The 19,730-nt window shown below is 46.0% G+C and overlaps 1 protein-coding gene across 3 annotated transcripts in view; it reads right to left on the reverse strand.

Moving 5' to 3' along the window:
* FLVCR2 (FLVCR choline and putative heme transporter 2) overlaps positions 1-19,730 on the reverse strand; it is a 33,020-nt gene that overhangs the window by 5,536 nt on the left and 7,754 nt on the right. For 2 of the 3 annotated variants that reach the window (XR_011903705.1, XM_072337826.1), the window contains exons 2-9: positions 15,951-16,092; positions 14,592-14,732; positions 9,923-9,990; positions 9,064-9,167; positions 4,672-4,782; positions 4,095-4,200; positions 3,726-3,837; positions 3,262-3,317 (exon numbers count right to left, since the gene is read on the reverse strand). Coding sequence is in view for 1 of the 3 variants with exons in the window: in XM_072337826.1 (XP_072193927.1) it covers positions 3,262-3,317; positions 3,726-3,837; positions 4,095-4,200; positions 4,672-4,782; positions 9,064-9,167; positions 9,923-9,990; positions 14,592-14,732; positions 15,951-16,092 (840 nt within the window). In the remaining 2 variants the exon portion in view is untranslated. Of the gene's footprint in view, positions 1-1,020; positions 1,118-3,261; positions 3,318-3,725; positions 3,838-4,094; positions 4,201-4,671; positions 4,783-9,063; positions 9,168-9,922; positions 9,991-14,591; positions 14,733-15,950; positions 16,093-19,730 lie in introns of all 3 variants that reach the window. The other variant, XR_011903706.1, reaches the window with a different exon arrangement.

Below are 19,730 nucleotides of genomic sequence, written 5' to 3' on the forward strand. Positions count from 1 at the left end.
GGGACAGCTTTAGAAGTGCCCAGCCCAGAGGCAAATCTTGCCCAGTGCGTGCAACTACTCCTCATGCTTGCATCAAAGTGTGGCAGCTTCACACACCCTGTAGCTCATGCCTAATCTTAGCGGGTCTGAGTTGGTTTTCTCCAAGAGATTCTTGTGGCTTCTGTCTATCAGTACCATAGATCATGAGGTTTAGGCTGGACATAAGAAGGAACTTTTTCTCTCAGAGAGTGGTCAGGCACTGGAATAGCTGCCCAGGGAGGTGGTGGAGTCTCCATCCCTGGCAGTGTTCAAGAGGTGTCTGGATAGGGAGCTAGGAGATCTGGTTTAGTGGTTTTTCTGTAGGTATGGTAAAGGGAGGATGGTTGGACTAGATGATCCTGTAGGTCCTTTCCAACCTTGTGATTCTATGATCATGGCCACAAGATGGTACACACATTTGATGAGAAGCACGGGGTAGCCCAGTTAACCTGGCAGAGCAGCCAGCCAGCACGCAAAGCAGAGAACAGTGAGTAATAAAGCACCACACCCAAAGCAACAGCTGAGCAAATGCCAAGTGCCACTAAGATTCACAGACAGACAAGTGCAGAGCTTTATAATTTTCAGGTGTTTATGTACCAAAAGGCACCAAACCAATGACTTTGTTATTGACTGTGATGAAAGCCAACTCTTCTACAGAGCTCCTGGTACCACTTCCAGCCAAGAATCTGGATGGTAAAAGTAACATCTGAGAAGGGCCTCCAAACACCATTTCCTCTCCCCAGTAACTTACTGTTCAATTCAGTTCTCTGTCTGCTCCAATACTAGGCTTTACAACACTGCACCTCCTTGTACACCTCATCCAACACAAGCTTGGTGGGTGTTCACTATTCTGGAAAGCTGTCTTATCTTTCCTCTCAAACCTCTGCCCAGGAAGGGCAGCTCTCAGCACTCTGTGCTTGCTCTTGTCCCAGAAGTGTCATTGGCTTGGTGCCTGTGCCACCCGTGAGCGTTCAGACAAGCAAATTAGTGTGATTCTCCTACCTTTGTATATGAGCTAGTGAACAGGAATGGGAATTGATGGGATTAGGGTTACAAGCTACAGTCCATAAGCCGTGATCTGATTGCTGCCTTGAAGTCTCTGTAACAACAGCCACAAGTCAGATCCCAGAATACATGGAGGCAAGTAGGGAAGGGGAGGGGAAAAAAAACCCACAAAAAATGAGGAACAGGTAAGAAGAAAACCAGTACAAAGACCAAAGCACAGGTAAGTAAGCCATGCCATATGGCAAAGCTCCAGTGTACTGACACCATCAGAACTCTCCAAAAAGGCAGCACACAGTGGATCTGCCCACCTGGTTGAGGGATCCATAACAATGCGAAATACCAGCTTCAGCCTCACTTCAGTAGGTCAGGCAATCAGGGCTGGTTGTTAAGCCTGAGGAATAACCTGGATATGCTCAGCAATTTGTAGTGGAGGTGGAAGAGGTGTCTATCATGACTACCACAAAGCACGAGTCCTCAAGGCAACATGCTGTTATTGCAGTTTTTGACTGATGAGACCTACTACCTCACATGCATCCCTCTGGTTCTTGCTGCAATCAGTTTTGGAAGCTTTTAGGATTACAGAAGTGACCTGTACTACTTCCGGTCTGGTCTCAACACCTCCTCACCAGCAGCAAACTCTTATAACTTTGTTTTAGATTTACACAAAAAATACCAAAGGAGTACAATTCATCTGGCAAGAGAAGTACCTGACAAAAAGGGGAAGGGCCTTACTACCACTGGGTGACACAACCTTGATATTTTCTGGATCTTCTACAAACATGCTATGAATTAACTGTGTCACCAGCACCTCTCACGACAACCTTGCTGCCAAAGGGCTTGAAGAGAAAGGATGGCTTGCCTTAAGTTTTATCTTGTTTCATCACTGCTAATCATGGGATACAAGCAGTTTGGTGTGTATAAAACAGACTGCTTGTTACCGTAGCTCAGCTAAACTAAGTCTTTCCCCATTAACTCCACTCATGCCAGGATTCCAGGAGATCAGCAGTCTTCTAGCTTAGTCACATAGACCCTGATGCTCACCACTCCTACAATCAGCCAAAGCTGTCAGCCCCAGAGCAGAAAAAAAGCAAGAACCGTTCTTCAGTTATGACAAATTTACCCAAACTAAGTAAATTTACACCCTTTTTTTTTTTTCCCATTCTACTCTAGAACTTTATGTGCGACAACTGCCCACAGCAGCATCAACTCCCCCTGCTTGTCCTGCTTTCTGAATTTATGCTCAGATAGTTCTGTAACAACAAAACAAACAAAAGACACATATTTTGTAATTGAAAATCCACCTTCCTGAGCAGTTGGTTGGAGTAGGGCTGCTTCTTGGACCTCTTGGTCTCTCTCCAGATTGGACTAGCTAGATTAACTGGAAAGAGACAGCATCACCTGAAAAAACCTGACTTAGCCAGCAGAGAACTGAGCTTATTCACTTTGCTAGTCATGGTTGCTGATGGCTTCATGAATGCTGAATGGACATGTCTGCTAACATCCTAGAAGGGGAGCCCAGAGCATTAAGGAGAAGCACCCCAAGAAGCCACCAATCTCCTCCCCTTCCCCACAGGGAGAACTTCTGAGAGTATCAGTACAGTTCATACACTGGAGGCACTCTCCCACATGCAAACAGCTGCTGTGATTGCAACACTACACCACGGGAACCTGCTACCCTGCCTTTTGACACAACCTAGAAGCCTTGCCTACAGCACCACACAAAGTGTAAAGATCTACAACGCTCAAGTCCTTATTTGGGTTTTGCCACTCACTTTCCTCCTATCCTGAGCAAAGAACTCCACTTTGCAGCTTAAGATAGTGACAAAGAGGAACAACCCACCCCCCTATGGAGCTGGAAGAATAGTTACTCAGCTCTAAACAAGGCAAAGGTATGGTTAAAGGAAAGAAGCCAGCACAACTCTGTCCCACAGCTGTCTATAGCCAAGAACACCACATGTAAAGCTCTGCAGACTCCCAGAAGACCAGAGCCTAAAGAGCCTGCAGAACATTAGAAGTGAGCCAGGCTCCCAGCAGCTGGCAAAACTGAGATTACAGCCATCTGTCTGAACATGCCAACAAGGAGCTTCCCCACAGGCTGGCAAGTGGTGGGACGATAGAATCACAGCTACAGTCGTAACTCAGAAAGGGTCCAGTTCCATTCCCAGGAGGGAGAGAGGCTGAAGTTTGTTCTGAGCCAATAGCAGGTGCACAGCAAAGACTGAAGGGGGGTTTACTCACTGTATGTTCATTTTCCACATTCGCCTGCTGTCTTCGGAGATCAGCCCTAATGAATGCTTCAACAAAGAGAGGAAGAAAAGTGTGAAAGCAGTTTAATTACCATGCAGATCCCAAATCAATTTATCTCAGAGTCAAAGAGGCCCCAAGGGAATGCATAATGGTGGGCAAGAAAAACCACTGTCCTGATCGAGGAATACAGCACTTCTATATGGTGCAATAAGGAGTCTCTGTCCCTCCTTTTTCAGAAGGTACATCTTTGAGACCCCAAAAAGCAACCAAGGCAAGGAGCCTTGGATCATTTTGTAACACAAACCAGCTGCTTCAAAAAGTGCTGTGACATTGCTATGGGGCTGTGGTGTGGGTTCTGCCCTTCCCTGAATGTAGCACCACCCCCCAAAGCCCTTCAATTTACATGCCAAGCCCAAGGGGAAGAGTTGCAGCAGAACACCAAGAAATTTAGTTACCTGTCATAATGGACCCCAGGAACAGGAAGGAACAAAGAAAGAGGTTCCCTTCCTTTGTCCCAAAGTGATCAATGATCTGCCGTTGGCTGATGGTGAAGGCAATGCCAAAGATCTACAAACAAACACAAGGTCAAGCTGTACTGTTACAAAGCAGCCTGAACAGCTTCCCAGCTTTATCAAAGTATCAGAGCGCACAGGCCAGACAAGCTGTTGCCCTTGCTAGGCTCAAGTCTGGTTATGAACGCATCCAGGAATACCTCCTTTCAATTGATGGGAAGATGACTCCTTAAGGCTGAAAGCCCATCTCTGGGAACTACAGTTTGATATCTCTGCCCATAAAAAAGCAAGAAAAAGGAAAACAACACCAACCTGTGCTGAGACATTAAGGAGCCCTGATGATGTTCCTTCTGATTCTGGGTATGTCAACTCTGCAGCAAACTCAAAGCCCAGGGGAAGGTATCCTGTCATGAAAAATCTGTAAAGAAACACACAGAAAAGAAAACTCAGTGACTGCTAGGAAGAAGACTGAAGAGGCACAGCGTGGCACAGATTCCAGCTGGGATGCTGGACTTACTGCACGAGATATTTCCCCTATATTTGCCACAGCCCACGCAGCTGTCCAACTCCCTCTTCATGGCATAGGTCTCCCTCCTACCCACAAATACTTTTGCTCACAGCTTCGGTCACAGAGCCAAGCCAGCAGGGAGCTGCAAAGAACGAGGTAGTAAAAGCAGCATCTCCCAAAAGCAACACAGAAGGGCATCACCCCCCAGGACAGTTCATCAGCCAGACAGGCCTACATGCATTTTCCTTTCATCCTTATCCCATGTGGGAGCCACAAGCAGGCTGTGGCTCTCTCCATTCCCTTCTGGGCCATGACTTCTGCCTCCCTCCTCATCTCCTAGCAGTTCAAGTATGGAGAAAGGTAGCCTGTACATGAACTTACCCCAGAACACCTGCAGTCACAAAGACCACCCAGAGGTGGCCTAGGTTCAGAGTGAAAGTGTAGACTATCATCCCCACCAGAGACATGATATAGACCACTAGTGTTGTCTGTCTGCAAGGAAAAGCACAGTCAGGGTTTAATATAATCAAATTATCCTCTTCACCCATAGATCTTGGTATATTTTGAAGCACACGTTAAAGAAAAAAGCTGCACAGCTCTCACACACTCCACACTCTGAAATAATCCATTCTGGAGGACAGACCCTCATTGAGAATATAGGGAAAACCAAGGATGTTATTTCACATGTATTTGTTTTCCAGGGCACTGTAATGATGCCACTTTTGTGTCTGAACTAGCTTCTACATTTGGAGAGGTGAAATGTAAGCTGAATAAGAAATAGGCTCAAGGATAGAATTACAGCTCCCTGGCTGTGCAGACCAGGTCTGAATTAGATGGAGCTTCTATAAACAAGAATCTACAAACTTCACACAAATTGATGCCAAAATACATGCCCATCATCATAAGCCTCCAGGTTACATCTGTGATGCTCAGAAGCTTCATCTCTGCTAGAAGGGGCAGCTGGCACATTGGGAAAATTGTTTTCTGCACCCCCAACCAGTTTTGGTCTCAGTGCGGAGGTCTGATGTTAGTTTCCCAGGCTTATGGTTCAAGCATTTTTGAAGCAGTTTATAACTGATTCACTATTTCTTGACAGTTGCCCATATTTGCACTTCACCCCTCAACTCCAGGCAAAGAAGATGAATGAGTTAGTGACCAGATGTGGTCAGAACCTTGTTTCATATTGATGCTGTGTCAAGATGCAAGAAGGAAGTTCCCAGAATACACAGTCCTCCACTAAAAACTAGGCTGGCTCAGAGATGCAGCATCTCTTGCAGTTTAAAGCAAGTTATGTTTTCCACTAGAACTGCAGACTTTTGGAGGCGGGGGGGAGGTGGTAAATGGAGAAAACTTTTCAATCTTGCCATGGATACATTAGCAAGCTCACACAAACAAGCTTTCTTCATTACTCTGTACCCCTCAGTCACTAGGCTCCAGCAGTACAAAATGAACTGACAGTCACCTGGGAAAGAACAAGACTGCAGGCTTCAAGACAGTGGAAGTCACACACCAAGAAATGCCCTAGGTGTGCATACTGAGTTCATCCCTACTTGCCACGATCCCCAATAGACAGCTCTGAATGCCACTCCTGCTGCAGGAAACAGCCTCAAGCATACAGGTAGGCTTCTGTTAAACAAGACTTCAACAAGACTCAGCTCCCCTGAGTATATCACGGATGACAAAAAAGGAGACTGAGTGCTAAGCAAGGCCCAAAATTTTGCATACCAGCAAAGGGCTTAGCCAAGATGCAGGCAGATACTGGGCCATAGGGAAACAAAGGAACCCCTGGGAAAAGATACCAAGGCAGGGTGTTTCTCATGAAGTGGCCTTTTGTCAGCACATTTGCTAGTCAGAAGACAAGGACAATGCTCTATGACTCTAGGGGCACAGGGGCATGGAAGAATGTCTTGTTTTGCTTGATAAGCTTCTTATCACTGCCATAAATATCTTATGGGAAGGATAAAAACATGAAGAAACTGACTCACAGAGGGCATTTGTGAAAAATACCAGGACACTGTGAGCTGTTCACACAACATCCCTACAGGGACTGGAAGTTATCCTCAACTGGGACAGGTACAGACTGGAAAGGATGCCCAGTGCAGTGAGTATGTGCTCAAAGTTGCATGTCCTGCTACATAACCTTAGGACAACTGGGCAGGATATAGTGAAGGCATGTCCATTAGGCATCCCACCAGGACTAGCCTGGAAAAGGGTTACAGCAGCAAGCCCAAAGGGCAGACCAGAACAGGCTGGCCAATTTTTTTCATTGGAAACTCAAATGTCCAATTCTCTACAATCAGAGTCTTCCCTCCTTCCCACATACTTCAGGCCTGCTCTGCAACCCAAGTTTAAAATATCACTTAGGTCCTCTACCTGGTCAGTGGAGAGAGATGGCTATTTCTGAAACAAACGTGACAGTAGAGAGCACTGTCTGGAACTGTTAGACTGAAGGCCATGTGAACATTGCTTTTAAAAACTAAGTTCAGCTGAAGAAAAGCACTGACCCAAGGCCTCCGACTCTAAGCCAGGCTCCCCTAACAATTGCCAAAGCTAACAGGCAGTCACCAGGTGTCACAACCCCATCTCTCCTTCCAGCCAGGAACCTGAAAGATGCATAGGAAGTTCCATTTAACTCCGAGTCAAAACCTTTCAGAACTTTTCAAGAGGTGCTCAGCTCTCAATCAGCCATCCCAAAGGCAGCCTGAGCTCTGGGACAGTTCACTTGCACATTTGTTTGGGTCAAATCTATGCCTGTTAATTCCAAAACTAAGAACGGTGATGGTGCTGCTTCAGGGACTTGCCTGCCAAATAAAAGCAAGAATGCAAGGCCATTTGGTGCCTGAGCACAACAGATGGAGAAAGCCTGACTTTGCACAGCCTCACCCCTTGAAGGAACAGTGGGACAGTGATGATCAAACATCCCCAAAAGTGTTCTATAGTTCCTCGTGTTACTAATCTCTTCCCGTTACTAATCTCCTCCTGTTCCTCTCAATCACAGCTGGATCTCATTCACTTGCTTTTCTCTCCCTCTCTCTCTCTCCGAGCTGACTAAAAAAAAGGACTTGACATCTTTCCTTCATGATTTTCATGTGCTTACCATTTCATCCCTGACACTATCAGAGCAGCGCAGAGAAGGGGGAGGGTACCTGCCTAGAACATCTGGCATCTTGACAGCTTTTTAAATAGACTTTTAAATGAGTCTAAAAAAAGATTCTGTAGCATTCAGAAAAGAAAAAAATAAAATAAAATAAAAAAGCTAGTTCCACAGAAATCCCACTTAGTAGGCTGCAACAGAGAGCAAATTCTTAGCAGTTTTTCTTCACTTAAGGTTAAATCTATTCCCAGATATTCTTAGGAGCCCATTGGATAAGTTCTATGGGTGGCAAAGCACTCTCAGGCTGCTCTGCCCACCTGTGTGGTCCCTTCAACGTATCCAGGATTTTATTTTCCTTCTACGCTACCAAACTATGAGTTCCAGCTCTGCCTGGTGAACCACAAAGTTCTTCAGCCCTCATGCTACTACTGAGCTCCATTCAGAGAGTCAGGAAGACCATCCACACAAGCAGTGCCAATTGAGGCTACCTTACCACTAACACCAGTCTGGAAAAAAGACAAGTTAGACTGCACATTTAGCTACTGCAGTTCGCAACAGCCATGTTTCCATTTCCTAGGACTGCCAAATGAGAAGTAAACTCAATGATACGTGATCTAGAAATTACAAGAGACCTACTGGTCTCTCTATTAGTCATTTGCTCCTGTCCCCTATCACGCCCCCAGGAGTCCTCATGTTCCATTCATTCTTGTCAAAGAAGCCAAGTTCCTCCGCATTTCTGAACCCACACTTGATTACTAGGGCCAGAGGCCACTTTAGAAGCTGGAACCCCTCAGCTTGCCAGATTCTCTAAGCAGCCCACAAGATACCAAGCAGTTTAAAGGTGGCAGTATACCCCAAGGTGAAAAGCTGCTGCAAGGAAAATACCTCTAAAGTTGTCTTCAACTCATCACCTGCATATCACCAGAAAAACCCCACCCTTCTTGAGCTGCTCAGACAAGTTATAGTACAGTTCTCAAAATCAGAAGACAAATTGGAAACTGATTACATGGATCCCCACATAAAAAAGAAAGGTGCTCTCCATTCCCTGAGACACCCTATAAAGAAAAGTCTGTCAGCAAGATCTGAGTTCCTGAGGATTGGGAGCTGCGGGACACCCAGAAACCCTTCACTATCTCCTTGAAAATGGGCATGGTACTCTTCCCAGATCTGCTGTCTCAGCTCACCAAGCAGTAAATCCAGAACCACCCACCCACAACCTCATCACCTCTTCCCTTGCTTCTGCCCTGAATACAGTAACATGCACTCATACAATGCCTCTGGGCACTGGATTAAATGTGCCTTTCATTAAACAGGACAAAGATGCACAGAAGCTGATTTGTAAGGGCAGAGAAATGGTCTGGTACAGTCATGATTCTGCCTGTGCCAAGAGCTCTCTCATCCCTGGCAAAGAATGCAGCCAAGCTGTCTTATTTCTTCTCTCCCCCATGTTTTCTTAGGGAGCACAAGCACTAGACCTCATATGGGTCCATCAAAGACTAACACGATGCCCCAAATTTCATTTCAGACTATCTGGATTCCCAATAAGTATGTTTTTTTTTCCCTGCAAACCTTTTCCAATGATTCAGTCTCAACTACCAAGCTGCAACTGCACAGAGTTGCTCCCTACACAGAGTGGAAGAAGAAAACAGTCACTAGCAGCAAAGAGGCAAGAGACTTACTTGTAGGTTTTGGTTCTGTCCAACCAGAGGCCAGAGATCAGAGCACCAGCCATGCCTGACAGTACAATGGTGAGTCCAATCCTGCCAGCATTCACCTCCTCCTTCTGTGGTAAGACAAAAAACACAGGAGCCAAGTCATAGCCAACAAGAAGTGAGGTGTGGAGGACCCAGACGTGAAGAGACAACAAAGTTAGTGTCCCATACATGACTCCTCCTGTTAACAAGCTAATGAAAAGCAGTGTTTGCAAGAACTCTTTTGGGTACAAGCACTTCTCACTGGGCCAGCCCAGGGAAAATATGAGCACACTGGACAACATGAACAGGCACCCTCAGAGAAGTCAGCATAAACTTAGCAATGCTTGATATCTGGCATCAGGATTTGGGCCACATCAACCAGGAAATCTTGGGACCCACTATAAGGCAGCATGGACAAGCTCTCTTTGGCACTCTGTCCCAGCAGTAAACTTCACAGCAGCTCAGCATCTGGAGCATACGCAGCCTCCAGATGCAGATGCGCCAGCAGAAATCACTGTCAGGAGCAGGGCAGAGACAACTGCTAGGAGAATCTCAGAAGAAAGTGCTTATACTTTCTTCACTTATATATATGCATGCACTTATATCGTGTATGAAGGAGTTCTCTTTTTCAGAGCTCCCATTTTTCACAGAGTGTTGTAAAGAACAAAAAGAAGCGATGGTGTCTAGACTGCCAGACAATGCAGGCCAGAGCCAGCCAGAAGTGCTGCAGGCTGCAGAAGCACTTCAACCTAGGCCAGAAGCACTGTACCTCTCACAGGCTCTCCTTTGGCAGCTAATAATGGATCAGAAGCATCAGAAGGTCATGAGGACTGGATGCACTTACTGGGTAGTGATAGATCACCATGCGGTTCAGCAGAGTGGACAGGGAGTAGAAGCAACCTGCATTCAGACCTGAGAGGAGAATAAAAATGCAGCATATTCAGTCTGCTGTTATTCTGCTGTGTAGAAATGCATCAAGATCATTATGACAGCAGTCTACAGCCAGACTGCATAGTATCAGGAGATACTACAGCTGGACAGGTCGGTTACTGGCAGAAATGATGACCAAGGACAACTGAATCTCAGCATGCAGTAGGAAGCACCCTGCAGTGTCAGGATGGCTCTTACCTGAAGAGCTAGAAGAAAAACCGTGCATATTTCTAGTACTGAAAGGTCATGCAAGCCCTTCATAGGGTCTCAACCCTTCCCTCAAAGACAGAGGCATCTTCAACAGCGGAGCTGAGTTTTCTCAAAGAAATGGCAAAGTATCTGCCACAGCATCAGGTGAGTCTCAGTGCCTGAGATTCAATTAACACCAGTGCCACTGATTAGCAAGGTTTCCTTCCCAAAGAACCACCTGGCAGCTCTCTCCCAGCTGACTGTAAAGGACAGCCTGTCCAAGCCAAGAAATACCAGAAGGCATGAAGGAACAGACCTAATGGCAAGCACAGACAGCACTTCCCCAAGGCACCTGATGCGTGCATCTGCATGAGGTGTCTTGCATTTTCACAAGACACCACTGAAGCCTGAAAATTAAAAAACAACTGTGAAAGTAATTGTCTTTCAGAAAGGGAAGTTAGATTAACTGTTAGAGGCACCAGCCACCTGGTGAAGGTTTCTCAGTATCACCCAAGGTGAGAATGGAAACTGTTGAGGGTGATACTGGTCAAGCCTTATTCAGACACCAGGCTGCAGTACACATGCAACTCTGATTGAGTTGAACGCCTTCCTGAAGGGCATGGAAAACAAGAGTGGTTTTGTGTTGTTTTTTTTTTTATTATTTTATTTTTTTTATTATTTTTTTCTAGTAGACGAGCATATCCACATGGGTGCAGGAGTAGCAGTACCACAACGGCTACACTCTCACCTTGGGTGATACTGAGAAACCTTCCCCAGGTGGATGATGTCTGTAACAGTCAGCTCAACTTTCTTCTCAGAAAGTCATTTACATTTGCAGTTAGTTTCTCTTCAAGGCTTCAGTGAACTTGGTAGGGGGAAGGATGGGGACAGAGATTTCACCACTGAGGCTCACAAATCTACAGGCTCCATAGAGTGGCATGGGATTTTAAAATTCTGGTTCAGATGCCAGAAATTCTGACAGTCCAGATACATGTCAAGTTCCCACTTCCTGTTTTTCCTCTTTCAGCCTCAGCTAAAAGCAGAAAGATAGAAATAAATGGTACAGAAGTACAGTCTAGCAAGCAGAGCTTTGACGACACCCTGAAGTCAAACTCCCACTTCCCTGCTTCCAAAGCCTTGGGCAATCCCAGACCCAGCCCACTGCCATACACAGCTCAGGAAGCAACCAAAGAAGCCACAAGATTAACAGCTGGAGGGAAGATCTCACCCTGTTCACACACCATCCTCAACAACTTTAAGTATAACTTCACAGCTCCATGGGGCAGAACAGATGAATAATCTCATGCAAGTGATCCCATAAGCTGACTGCCTGTGGCAGCAGTTCCTGTTCCAAATGCATGTATCAGGAAGTGGCTGGAGAGGCAAATAAGCTGAGCAACTTGCTCTTTACACAAGAAAAAAACCAACCAACCTTTTTCAAGAGTTACCTAGAAAGGCTGGAAACTCCTGGAGCCTTGGAAGCTGGCTCTTGCAACACCTGACTGTGACACAAGAATCTAATCTGGGTTCATCCCACCTCCACCTCTGGAGCACCCAGCTTACTAGGGGACACCACAAACTGCAGTGCCAGGTCATGGGAGTGTGGCAGATCAGAGCAGTTCCTCTACCCATCTCAAAGTTGGACACAAACATAGGCCGGTCATTTATGTATCTAATACTTCTCACTTAGCCACAAGGACAGCAGCCTGATGGGGACAGCCAAGCTCTGGTAGCTAATGCCATCAGCATGCCAGCTCCATAGAGGCTCTGTGATGCATGGGATTTCTAAGAAAAAGAAGGGTGTCTAACCCTAAACTGGGTAGAAAGAGACGCTGAGTTGGCAACAGCACTTGTCACCAGAGTCAGATAAAATACTCTGAGAATCAAGACAATGCGTCCAATTTGCACTTGTGAAGGCTGGCAAAAATGTAGGCATTTTACATGTCACAGTTGCTCGGTGAAGTTTCTCCACAAATTATAGCCAGCTGTTTGAGTGTGTGTAAAACAAACAAGAGATGTTTCTAATGGCACCCGACTGCCTTTGCTGATGAGGAAACCAGAACCAATAGCTGGGATAAGCAGGATAAACACATCTGAAGGTCCGGCCTCACCTGATCCATTACTTATGTTACTATGGTTTGCTTGTAATGTACTGTATAAGGTATAAGAACATTTTTGAGACCTCATGGTGTCTCCCATATTTTACAAAGGACAGAAAGGAGAAGTTTATTACCTAGGGTTCCAAAAGGAGCTCTTACGAAGCCTCTGACTATATCTCAATTCTCCTGTAACTAAGCAGTGTATTTCCCACAAGCCAGACTACTGGTCTTCCTTTTCACCTTCATCATCATCCAGAACAATGATTCCTTATGCAGACCTCATTATCCTGCCTTCTCATCGCTGTCCCTTTCCAAATGCTGATTTTTCAGAGCTGTCTCATCATTCCCACTTAACACCCCCTTCCTAAGCTTTCCCACCCTTTTCCTGGCTACTGCCTGTCTGTAGCAATGTGCAGTTCCAGCGCAGAGTCCAATCCAAGAAACTCAAGAGCTTCTTCATGCCCACTCCATGTCATGACTCAGCTTTACTGAGGCAACACCAACAGTCTTTGGGAAAAGGCAGCCTGAAGGTTTCCCTGATAAACAGCTGCCACCGATGTTTCCACCACTGCAAGTCTTACCACAATGAATGCAGCTGGCAGCTGCTGGTAATATCATTTTATCTCAGAGATCTGCAGGCCTGTTCTGACCCAGCATCCCATGAAGACCCACATTCTTTCTAAAGCCACAGGAGATGAAGCAGCAGGCCATTTCCTGCTCTCTCCCATCTCACACTATGCTAATACAAGAGCTAGGAGAGGCTGCAGATATGTGTTAGCTAGGGAGGATGACTCAGTTGTGCTCATGTGGCTGCAGATGTCTTAAATCTTGGCCAGCATAACTTCTGACTTGAGTAGGAAAAACTGTCCCCATTTTTAAAGCCAGACAAGTTAAAAAAAAAAAAGAAAGTTTCACTGCTTAGTTCCTTCTCTGAGTAACAGTCACATTATCTTCACTGCCAGCAGCCTTAAAGTCTAGTTGGAGACTGACATGAGGCCGACACAGGGAGGAGTAGAATAAATACACAGACCCGCAGGAAGAAAGGCGGGATTATGAGGCACTGAACACTCCACATCATTTGTGGCTGCCAGGAAGGAATTATCCCAGGGAGATCAGATACTAAATATGCTCTTCGTACTGAGAGCCTGCCTCTCTCATCTACGGCTTGTTCACGCCTATTAAAACTAATGCCTTCCCCTTTCTTTTTCCTGAAACACACATGCAAACCAAGCAAATGACACAATCCAGCTCTTAGCCAGCTTCCCTCAGTCTGTTTCTTGATGGTTTTCTCAACCTCCACTTTCATAGAGGACACCAAATACTAGATGAAAACAGTGGTCTAATGAGTGTTTCTAGAGAACTGTTGCTCTGAGAAGACAGAGATTTCAACTGCTCCAAAGACCATTAGCACCCCTCAGCAAGAACAAAGCCACCATGTTACTCTTTCCAATTGGAGGTGTCACCCACAAAGTCTACAGCTGAACACTGAACCACAGAAGTTCAAGCACTAGTTAGTTATCTTTCCTCCTGTAAAGCTTCCACCGCAAGCAGGTAGGAAGAGGGGACAGACCTCTCTGTGGTCTGGAGCTCATAACTCTATCATACAGCCAGGCGCAGGCTGCAGCAACCTTCCCTGTCACCACTAAAGAGAAAAACACTTCTGGATAGGATAACAACATCAGGAACAGATTCAACACACCACATTGCCCTCGGAGAAATACAGCAGGACTGCTGAAGAGAAATAGCAAATTCAGTGTGTAAGAACAGATGGCAAAAGAACATAGTCTTCAATCCTTCCTTCTATTTGCTTTATAGGAACTGCCAAAAAAGCTGGAGCAATCTGCACACCTACATGCTCCACATCACCTCCGCTGGAAAGCCTGGCAATCATATACTTTCCTTGGAAAATAACTTGCACTCAAACGCAGCTCCATGTTTCTTAAGTAAACACTTAGATTAGTCCAAGTTACTAATGAACTAGGGAAAAAAAAAACAAAAAAAACACACACAAAACCCATAACTTGATAAGAAAATCCCCTGAACAGAAAGCAGTCACAAGCTGAGAGAAAAGTGAGGTCGGATGGTCCAGTGCATGCTTTCCCTGCTTTTATTCTTCCCTGGGCACTTGCTTGCAACCACTGCTGGTCAGTCTGTGGTGCGAGAGGGACCCCTGGTATGCAGCAGCACAGCTATCCTTACATTCCCCTAACCCTGCTCAGCCCAGTTACAGCCCTGGCTCAGCACAGAGAGAGAGAAGCTAAGCATGTCTAGCAGCACCGAATAGCCAGACCTTACCGTAAGTGACCATAAGCAGCACAAAGTTGGTATTGCGAAGCAGGCGGAGGATCGATTGCACGTAGGAATATTCCTCTGTTGGTCGTGACTGGATCAGGGCCTGAGCTCGGCTCGGAGGGTATGGGGGCTTCTCTTTGAAGACTGAAACCAGACACAAAATAGACCTGTTTGCACCAGTACCACTAGGGAGCACGGGCACACATGAGGTGAGAACTGCTCAAGTGACAGCACAGGGGCTAGTAAAATTAAGTGTATAAAACACATTAGCATCCTTCAGCTTTGATTCTCTGTGCACAAACTTATCCAGGAACAGGAGAAGAGAGTGTCTCTGCAACAACTCCTGTCACAGGGGAAACACCCTTCAATGAGCAAGTTGTATAGGCACTGTTTGGCAGAAACAGAAGAGTTGGCAGGACTAATAACGTGGTCTGCAGGAAGGTGGAGAGACAGCTGCTGAAGTGTTGTGTGGACATACAAATGCAAAAGAGAAACAAGAAAAGCCATCTGACAAAGGTCTGGTGCCCCGAAGTGCTCAGTGCTTAGGCAGCCCATACTAGATTTTAGGTCAAGCTTGGCACCTCTCAGTCTGGACAAGCTGTCTCTAACTAACATTAAAGTAGTGCTCAGGGATCCCCGCCATAGGTTATACATTGCTGTACTAGAGGCGACAGCTATTCTGGTACCTTGTCTACTCCCTACCCCAAAACCATTAAAAGTCTACACCTGACTCAGCTACTAGGCTACATAAACAAGCTGGAAAGAGGATTCTCTTAAGAAATCATTATTTAAATATTTAGCAGGCAAGCTCTGCTCTCCAGTGAGCATAACACACCACTGTCATGCTAGCGTGTGAAACTGAAGACAGACCTTTAACAGGGGGGACTGCACCTCTAGTGACCTGTTACTACCCTTAGTGCTTTCTTTCCTCAGCTCCCAGTTGGTAATCCTTTTTTTTCTTCCTGGGATCAGCATGTTCTTGCCACATAGCCTACCTCCTTCTTCCTATCCTTAAGATATAATCAGCTCCAAGACATGACCCAAGGCTCAGCATCCTGCTTGTATGCAAGACTGCAAACACTGAAATATTTCTATGACTGGTGTTTAAAGGGCTTATTTGTGCCAGGGTTCTGTAACACAGGCAGTCAAAAGATGAAATGAACAATTTGGTAGGCTCACTCACAACCCTCCCCCCCCCCCCCCCCCCTTCTACAAGTGCCATTCATTTAGGGTTTGAAGCAGCAAGATCTAGTATTACATGACACAGCTGTGTGCAGGGACATAGCCAGATGAGCTCCACTCACACAGACAGGCTGACCTCAGCTCCACTTGGAGTCATGCATATGCTTCCCGCCTCCTTACCTATGACAACCAGGATGAAGAGGGCTGTTGCTACGCCTGCTGTCATGAAGAACATGATGCTTATGTGGTAAGCCAGCTTCTCCACATCTTCCACATTGGGAACGAGCACTGGAGGGATCAGAAAGCCTAAAGCAATGCCGAGCTGAACAGGAGAGAGAGGGGACACAGAGGTGACATGGAACCACAATCCTGCCACTAGCTCAGAGCTCATGAGAAATGCAATCCTCCCTTACCTGGTAAGAGCTCAACTGGGCCTATTCTAGCTTCACCTCCAAAGTGAAAATCTCCTTTACCATCTAATAACTGAAAGCTAAACCAGCTGCCCACAGCAACTAGGCTATGAGAGTCCCACCCACCCCCCCAAATTCAAAACCATGATGATGCTCAAGACAATGTTTTATAATACAATTTAACAGAATTAATACTTGCTTCCAACAAAGTGGAGTTCTTGTTCTCCCTCCACACATGTGCTCCTCCACACATGCTCCTGTGCATGAATACATTCCACTCCTTATCTTGCATCTATTCTGGTGCTAACCCAGTCACTTGGTAATATCTAACTCAGTTCATTAAAAATGGTAGAAAATGACACTTCCAAAAAATACCCCAGTTCTTTGCTGGGTCAGTGAGTTGAACCTATTTTTCCTCATTCCTGACAAAGAAGGGCTAATGTAATGTCAAATCCTTCCCATTCTTGATGAGCAAGGTATCAATCTGTCTTAGCCATTTCGTAAGGTTATTTCTGAGTGAGCACCCTCCCAAGACAAGGCTCACCCTAATACCTCTCACAGCCTTCCTACTGCACCAAGAGAACCTAGAAAAAAATCAAAGCTGAAAGCAAAGGATACGTGCTACCAACACTCCCCACGTGCTGAAGTTGTGCAATGGGGTTTGGCAACTACCTCAGCTAAAATGCTTGGCCCCAAAGGGCAGCACGAAGAAATCCCTGCAGGTCTGTCCTCCGCTGTGCCAAGAGCCCCACATGTCCAGCTGAGGAGCTCCTGCAGTGACAGCACAAGCTTCTATGAGGACATTTGGGCTCTTTGCTGGGTAGATGTTCCTCCAGGAAGCAATAAGGAGCCATAGCAGCACAGGCTTTGCCATGTTGACAGGCAGGACTAAATGTCACAGGCCTTCAGTGCCACCCCTCAAAGGAGAAAGGAGACAAACAACTGCTTTGATGCTTGGGAGCATGCATTTCATAAAGGCTGAAGTCGAAGAGCACTTATCACATTTCTGAGTACTCTAAAGAGGAGGCCTAACAAAGCCACTTTTTGTTCCCTCTCCAGTATTTCACTTTTCACTTGTGCTTGGTTCCCAAGGAGTGTATTTACCTGCTCCTCTGCCCCTTTCAGCACTTGAAGCCCTCTCAGACATCAGAAAAAAGAGCCACAGATCAGCTCAACTCTTGTTTGCTCTCAGAGACGTTCTGCCCATTCAGCCCTGTACAGGGCAAAAGCAATTTTCTGTTTAGCAACACCCTAATTTATTTTTTCCTGGTTTGAGTCTACATTTGTGAGCAGTAGCAAGACTCACAAAAGAGCTTCAAATAGATGGAAAGACTGAGAAGGCACCCAAGAAAGAGATGGCCACGCATCCATTCTCATCTCTGTTTCAAACATAGCATTCCAGTCTCTTTTGCAGGCTGGACCCTTTGCTGGGCATTGGAAAAGCACTCACAGTGCTGGTACAGTGCTAACTGAACTGAGACAGACTGGAAAGATTTTAAAAATCCCCCCCACGCTGGTTACTCACGCTATGTCATCAGCCTAAGAGCCACTGCCCTCATTCTCATGCTGAAAGGCGACAGGAGTATGCAAAACATGAAGATAAGGATGTATTCAAATTAAGCCCATTGCATGTACCATTTCATTATGGAAACATCAGATAGATATGAACCCATTAGCAAAATCAAGACCAGCTGCCCCATGATTATGCAGCAGAACAGGAGCGCTGCACAACAGAAAGATTCAGTGCTCAGTACTTTCATAGTCCCTGGAAAGGGCGTATTAGTGTCAGCAGCCTTACTCCACAGGCAAAGAAAGCAAGGACAAAGAAGATCAAGCACTCTGCTGCCCACTAACCACATACAATCATGGCAGAACACAAAGCAGAACAATTCAGGAGCTCTGTGTCTCTGACAAGCTCAAACACCTCCTGGCTTGCCTTCTAGCAAGAACTCCTCTCACCTGCATGCTTTTGCAAACATACCTCCACACTGAAGCACAAGAGACTTGTTTTAGAAGACCCACTCACTGGCCAGGATAAAGATCACAGAACAAATACACTCCAGGTGCTACATCTGCTGGTTGTAACAAAAGTCAGTTAGAGCTGTGTAGCAAGCTCTTCACAAACCCTTCTATTCCACCCAGCTGGTGGATCTTCAAGGCAAGGACACTGCTAGTGGCTGGCAGCTGTCTGCTAGACTCAGAGAGCATGTTTAACTTACAGACAAGGAACTTTAAACTGTATCTAGCCAAACTCCTCCTGTGTCAAAGTGTCCTCCCTGGGATACCATGATAGCACACATCTGGATCAGCAGCAGAAACCTGTGCTGAGTTCACTCGTTCACTCTCAGGACATCACAGGACTTTTTGGGAAGAGTCATCAAGTGGTTATGGATGTCCCATGCCAGACCAGGCCACTTTGGGGAATGAGAGCACTCAGAGGTTCAATAAGCATGATGAAGCACAGTGAAGATGGACACCAAACCAAGAGGCGCTTACAGGGCAGAAGCCTGTTCAACTCTGCAGCGCATTCATTTTGGCCAGAGTGTAGTCCTGCTGCTCAGCCAGGACACAGCCACATCAGGCTCCAGTACGGCTTCTCAGCACACCTAGAAGTTCAGGTTTCAAGGACGAGACTCAACATTGTTCCTTTCCATCTAAGGCTGGGATCCTCCTAGCCCTTATTCACAGGGTTCCACGTGGACCCCTCCACCCTTTGAATGAGGTCTATAAACTGCTTCCCGGAAACTGCTCCTTTGCCCCATCACCCCTTCATTCCTGGAAGAATGAGGCTGGACTCCTATGCTAGCTGCTCCTGAGCTCACTCTCTGCAATCCCATGCTGTTACATGAGCTGCTGTACTGCAGCAGAACACACACAAAAAATAGGAAGGTTTCTCTGGGACCACATTCCAGACTCCCTCTTCTGTCCAGCTTTTCCTATCTGAAAAGGATACTGAGAATCCATTTTGCAAATTGTTCAGAAATCCTTTTCTGAGAGTCCTATGGCCATTAACACTCCAACAGGACTAACACAGCTCTCTCAGATGCCGCTGCTGTCTTCTCAGAAGCACCAAACACAAAAGGATGTTCATCCTCCCTCCTTCTCTTCCAAAAAAAAGGTAACACTTTCTCCATTGAGAGTTTATTAGTCCTGAGAAAAATTAGGTGGTAGATGGAAAGAAAATCCCAGCATAGCAACAGGAAACACATTTTATATCTCAGGGTCACTGACATTACCAAACCCATGATGATGGGGCCCCTTTGACACCCTGAGGGATTCTCACAAACCCTGCATATTCATATCACTTTTAGCAACAGAGGCAAGCTTCCCACAACATGGTAAGTATTACACAGCACACAGTTCAGCTTTCAGAAGGAGGGATTTTGTTTTCAGCACATTGCTAGATTTGCAACATGAGAGCATCCCCACACCTGAAATGCACAACCACATCATGACCTCCTAGAATCTCCTTGCAGAAACCAGGCTGCTGGCTCTTCAGAAGGCTTCAGGATAATTCTTAAGCAGAACACCCAGAAAGTCAACAACAGCA

The sequence above is a fragment of the Excalfactoria chinensis genome, chromosome 5 (assembly GCF_039878825.1).
Source record: "Excalfactoria chinensis isolate bCotChi1 chromosome 5, bCotChi1.hap2, whole genome shotgun sequence".
NCBI classification, from domain to species: domain Eukaryota; kingdom Metazoa; phylum Chordata; class Aves; order Galliformes; family Phasianidae; genus Excalfactoria; species Excalfactoria chinensis.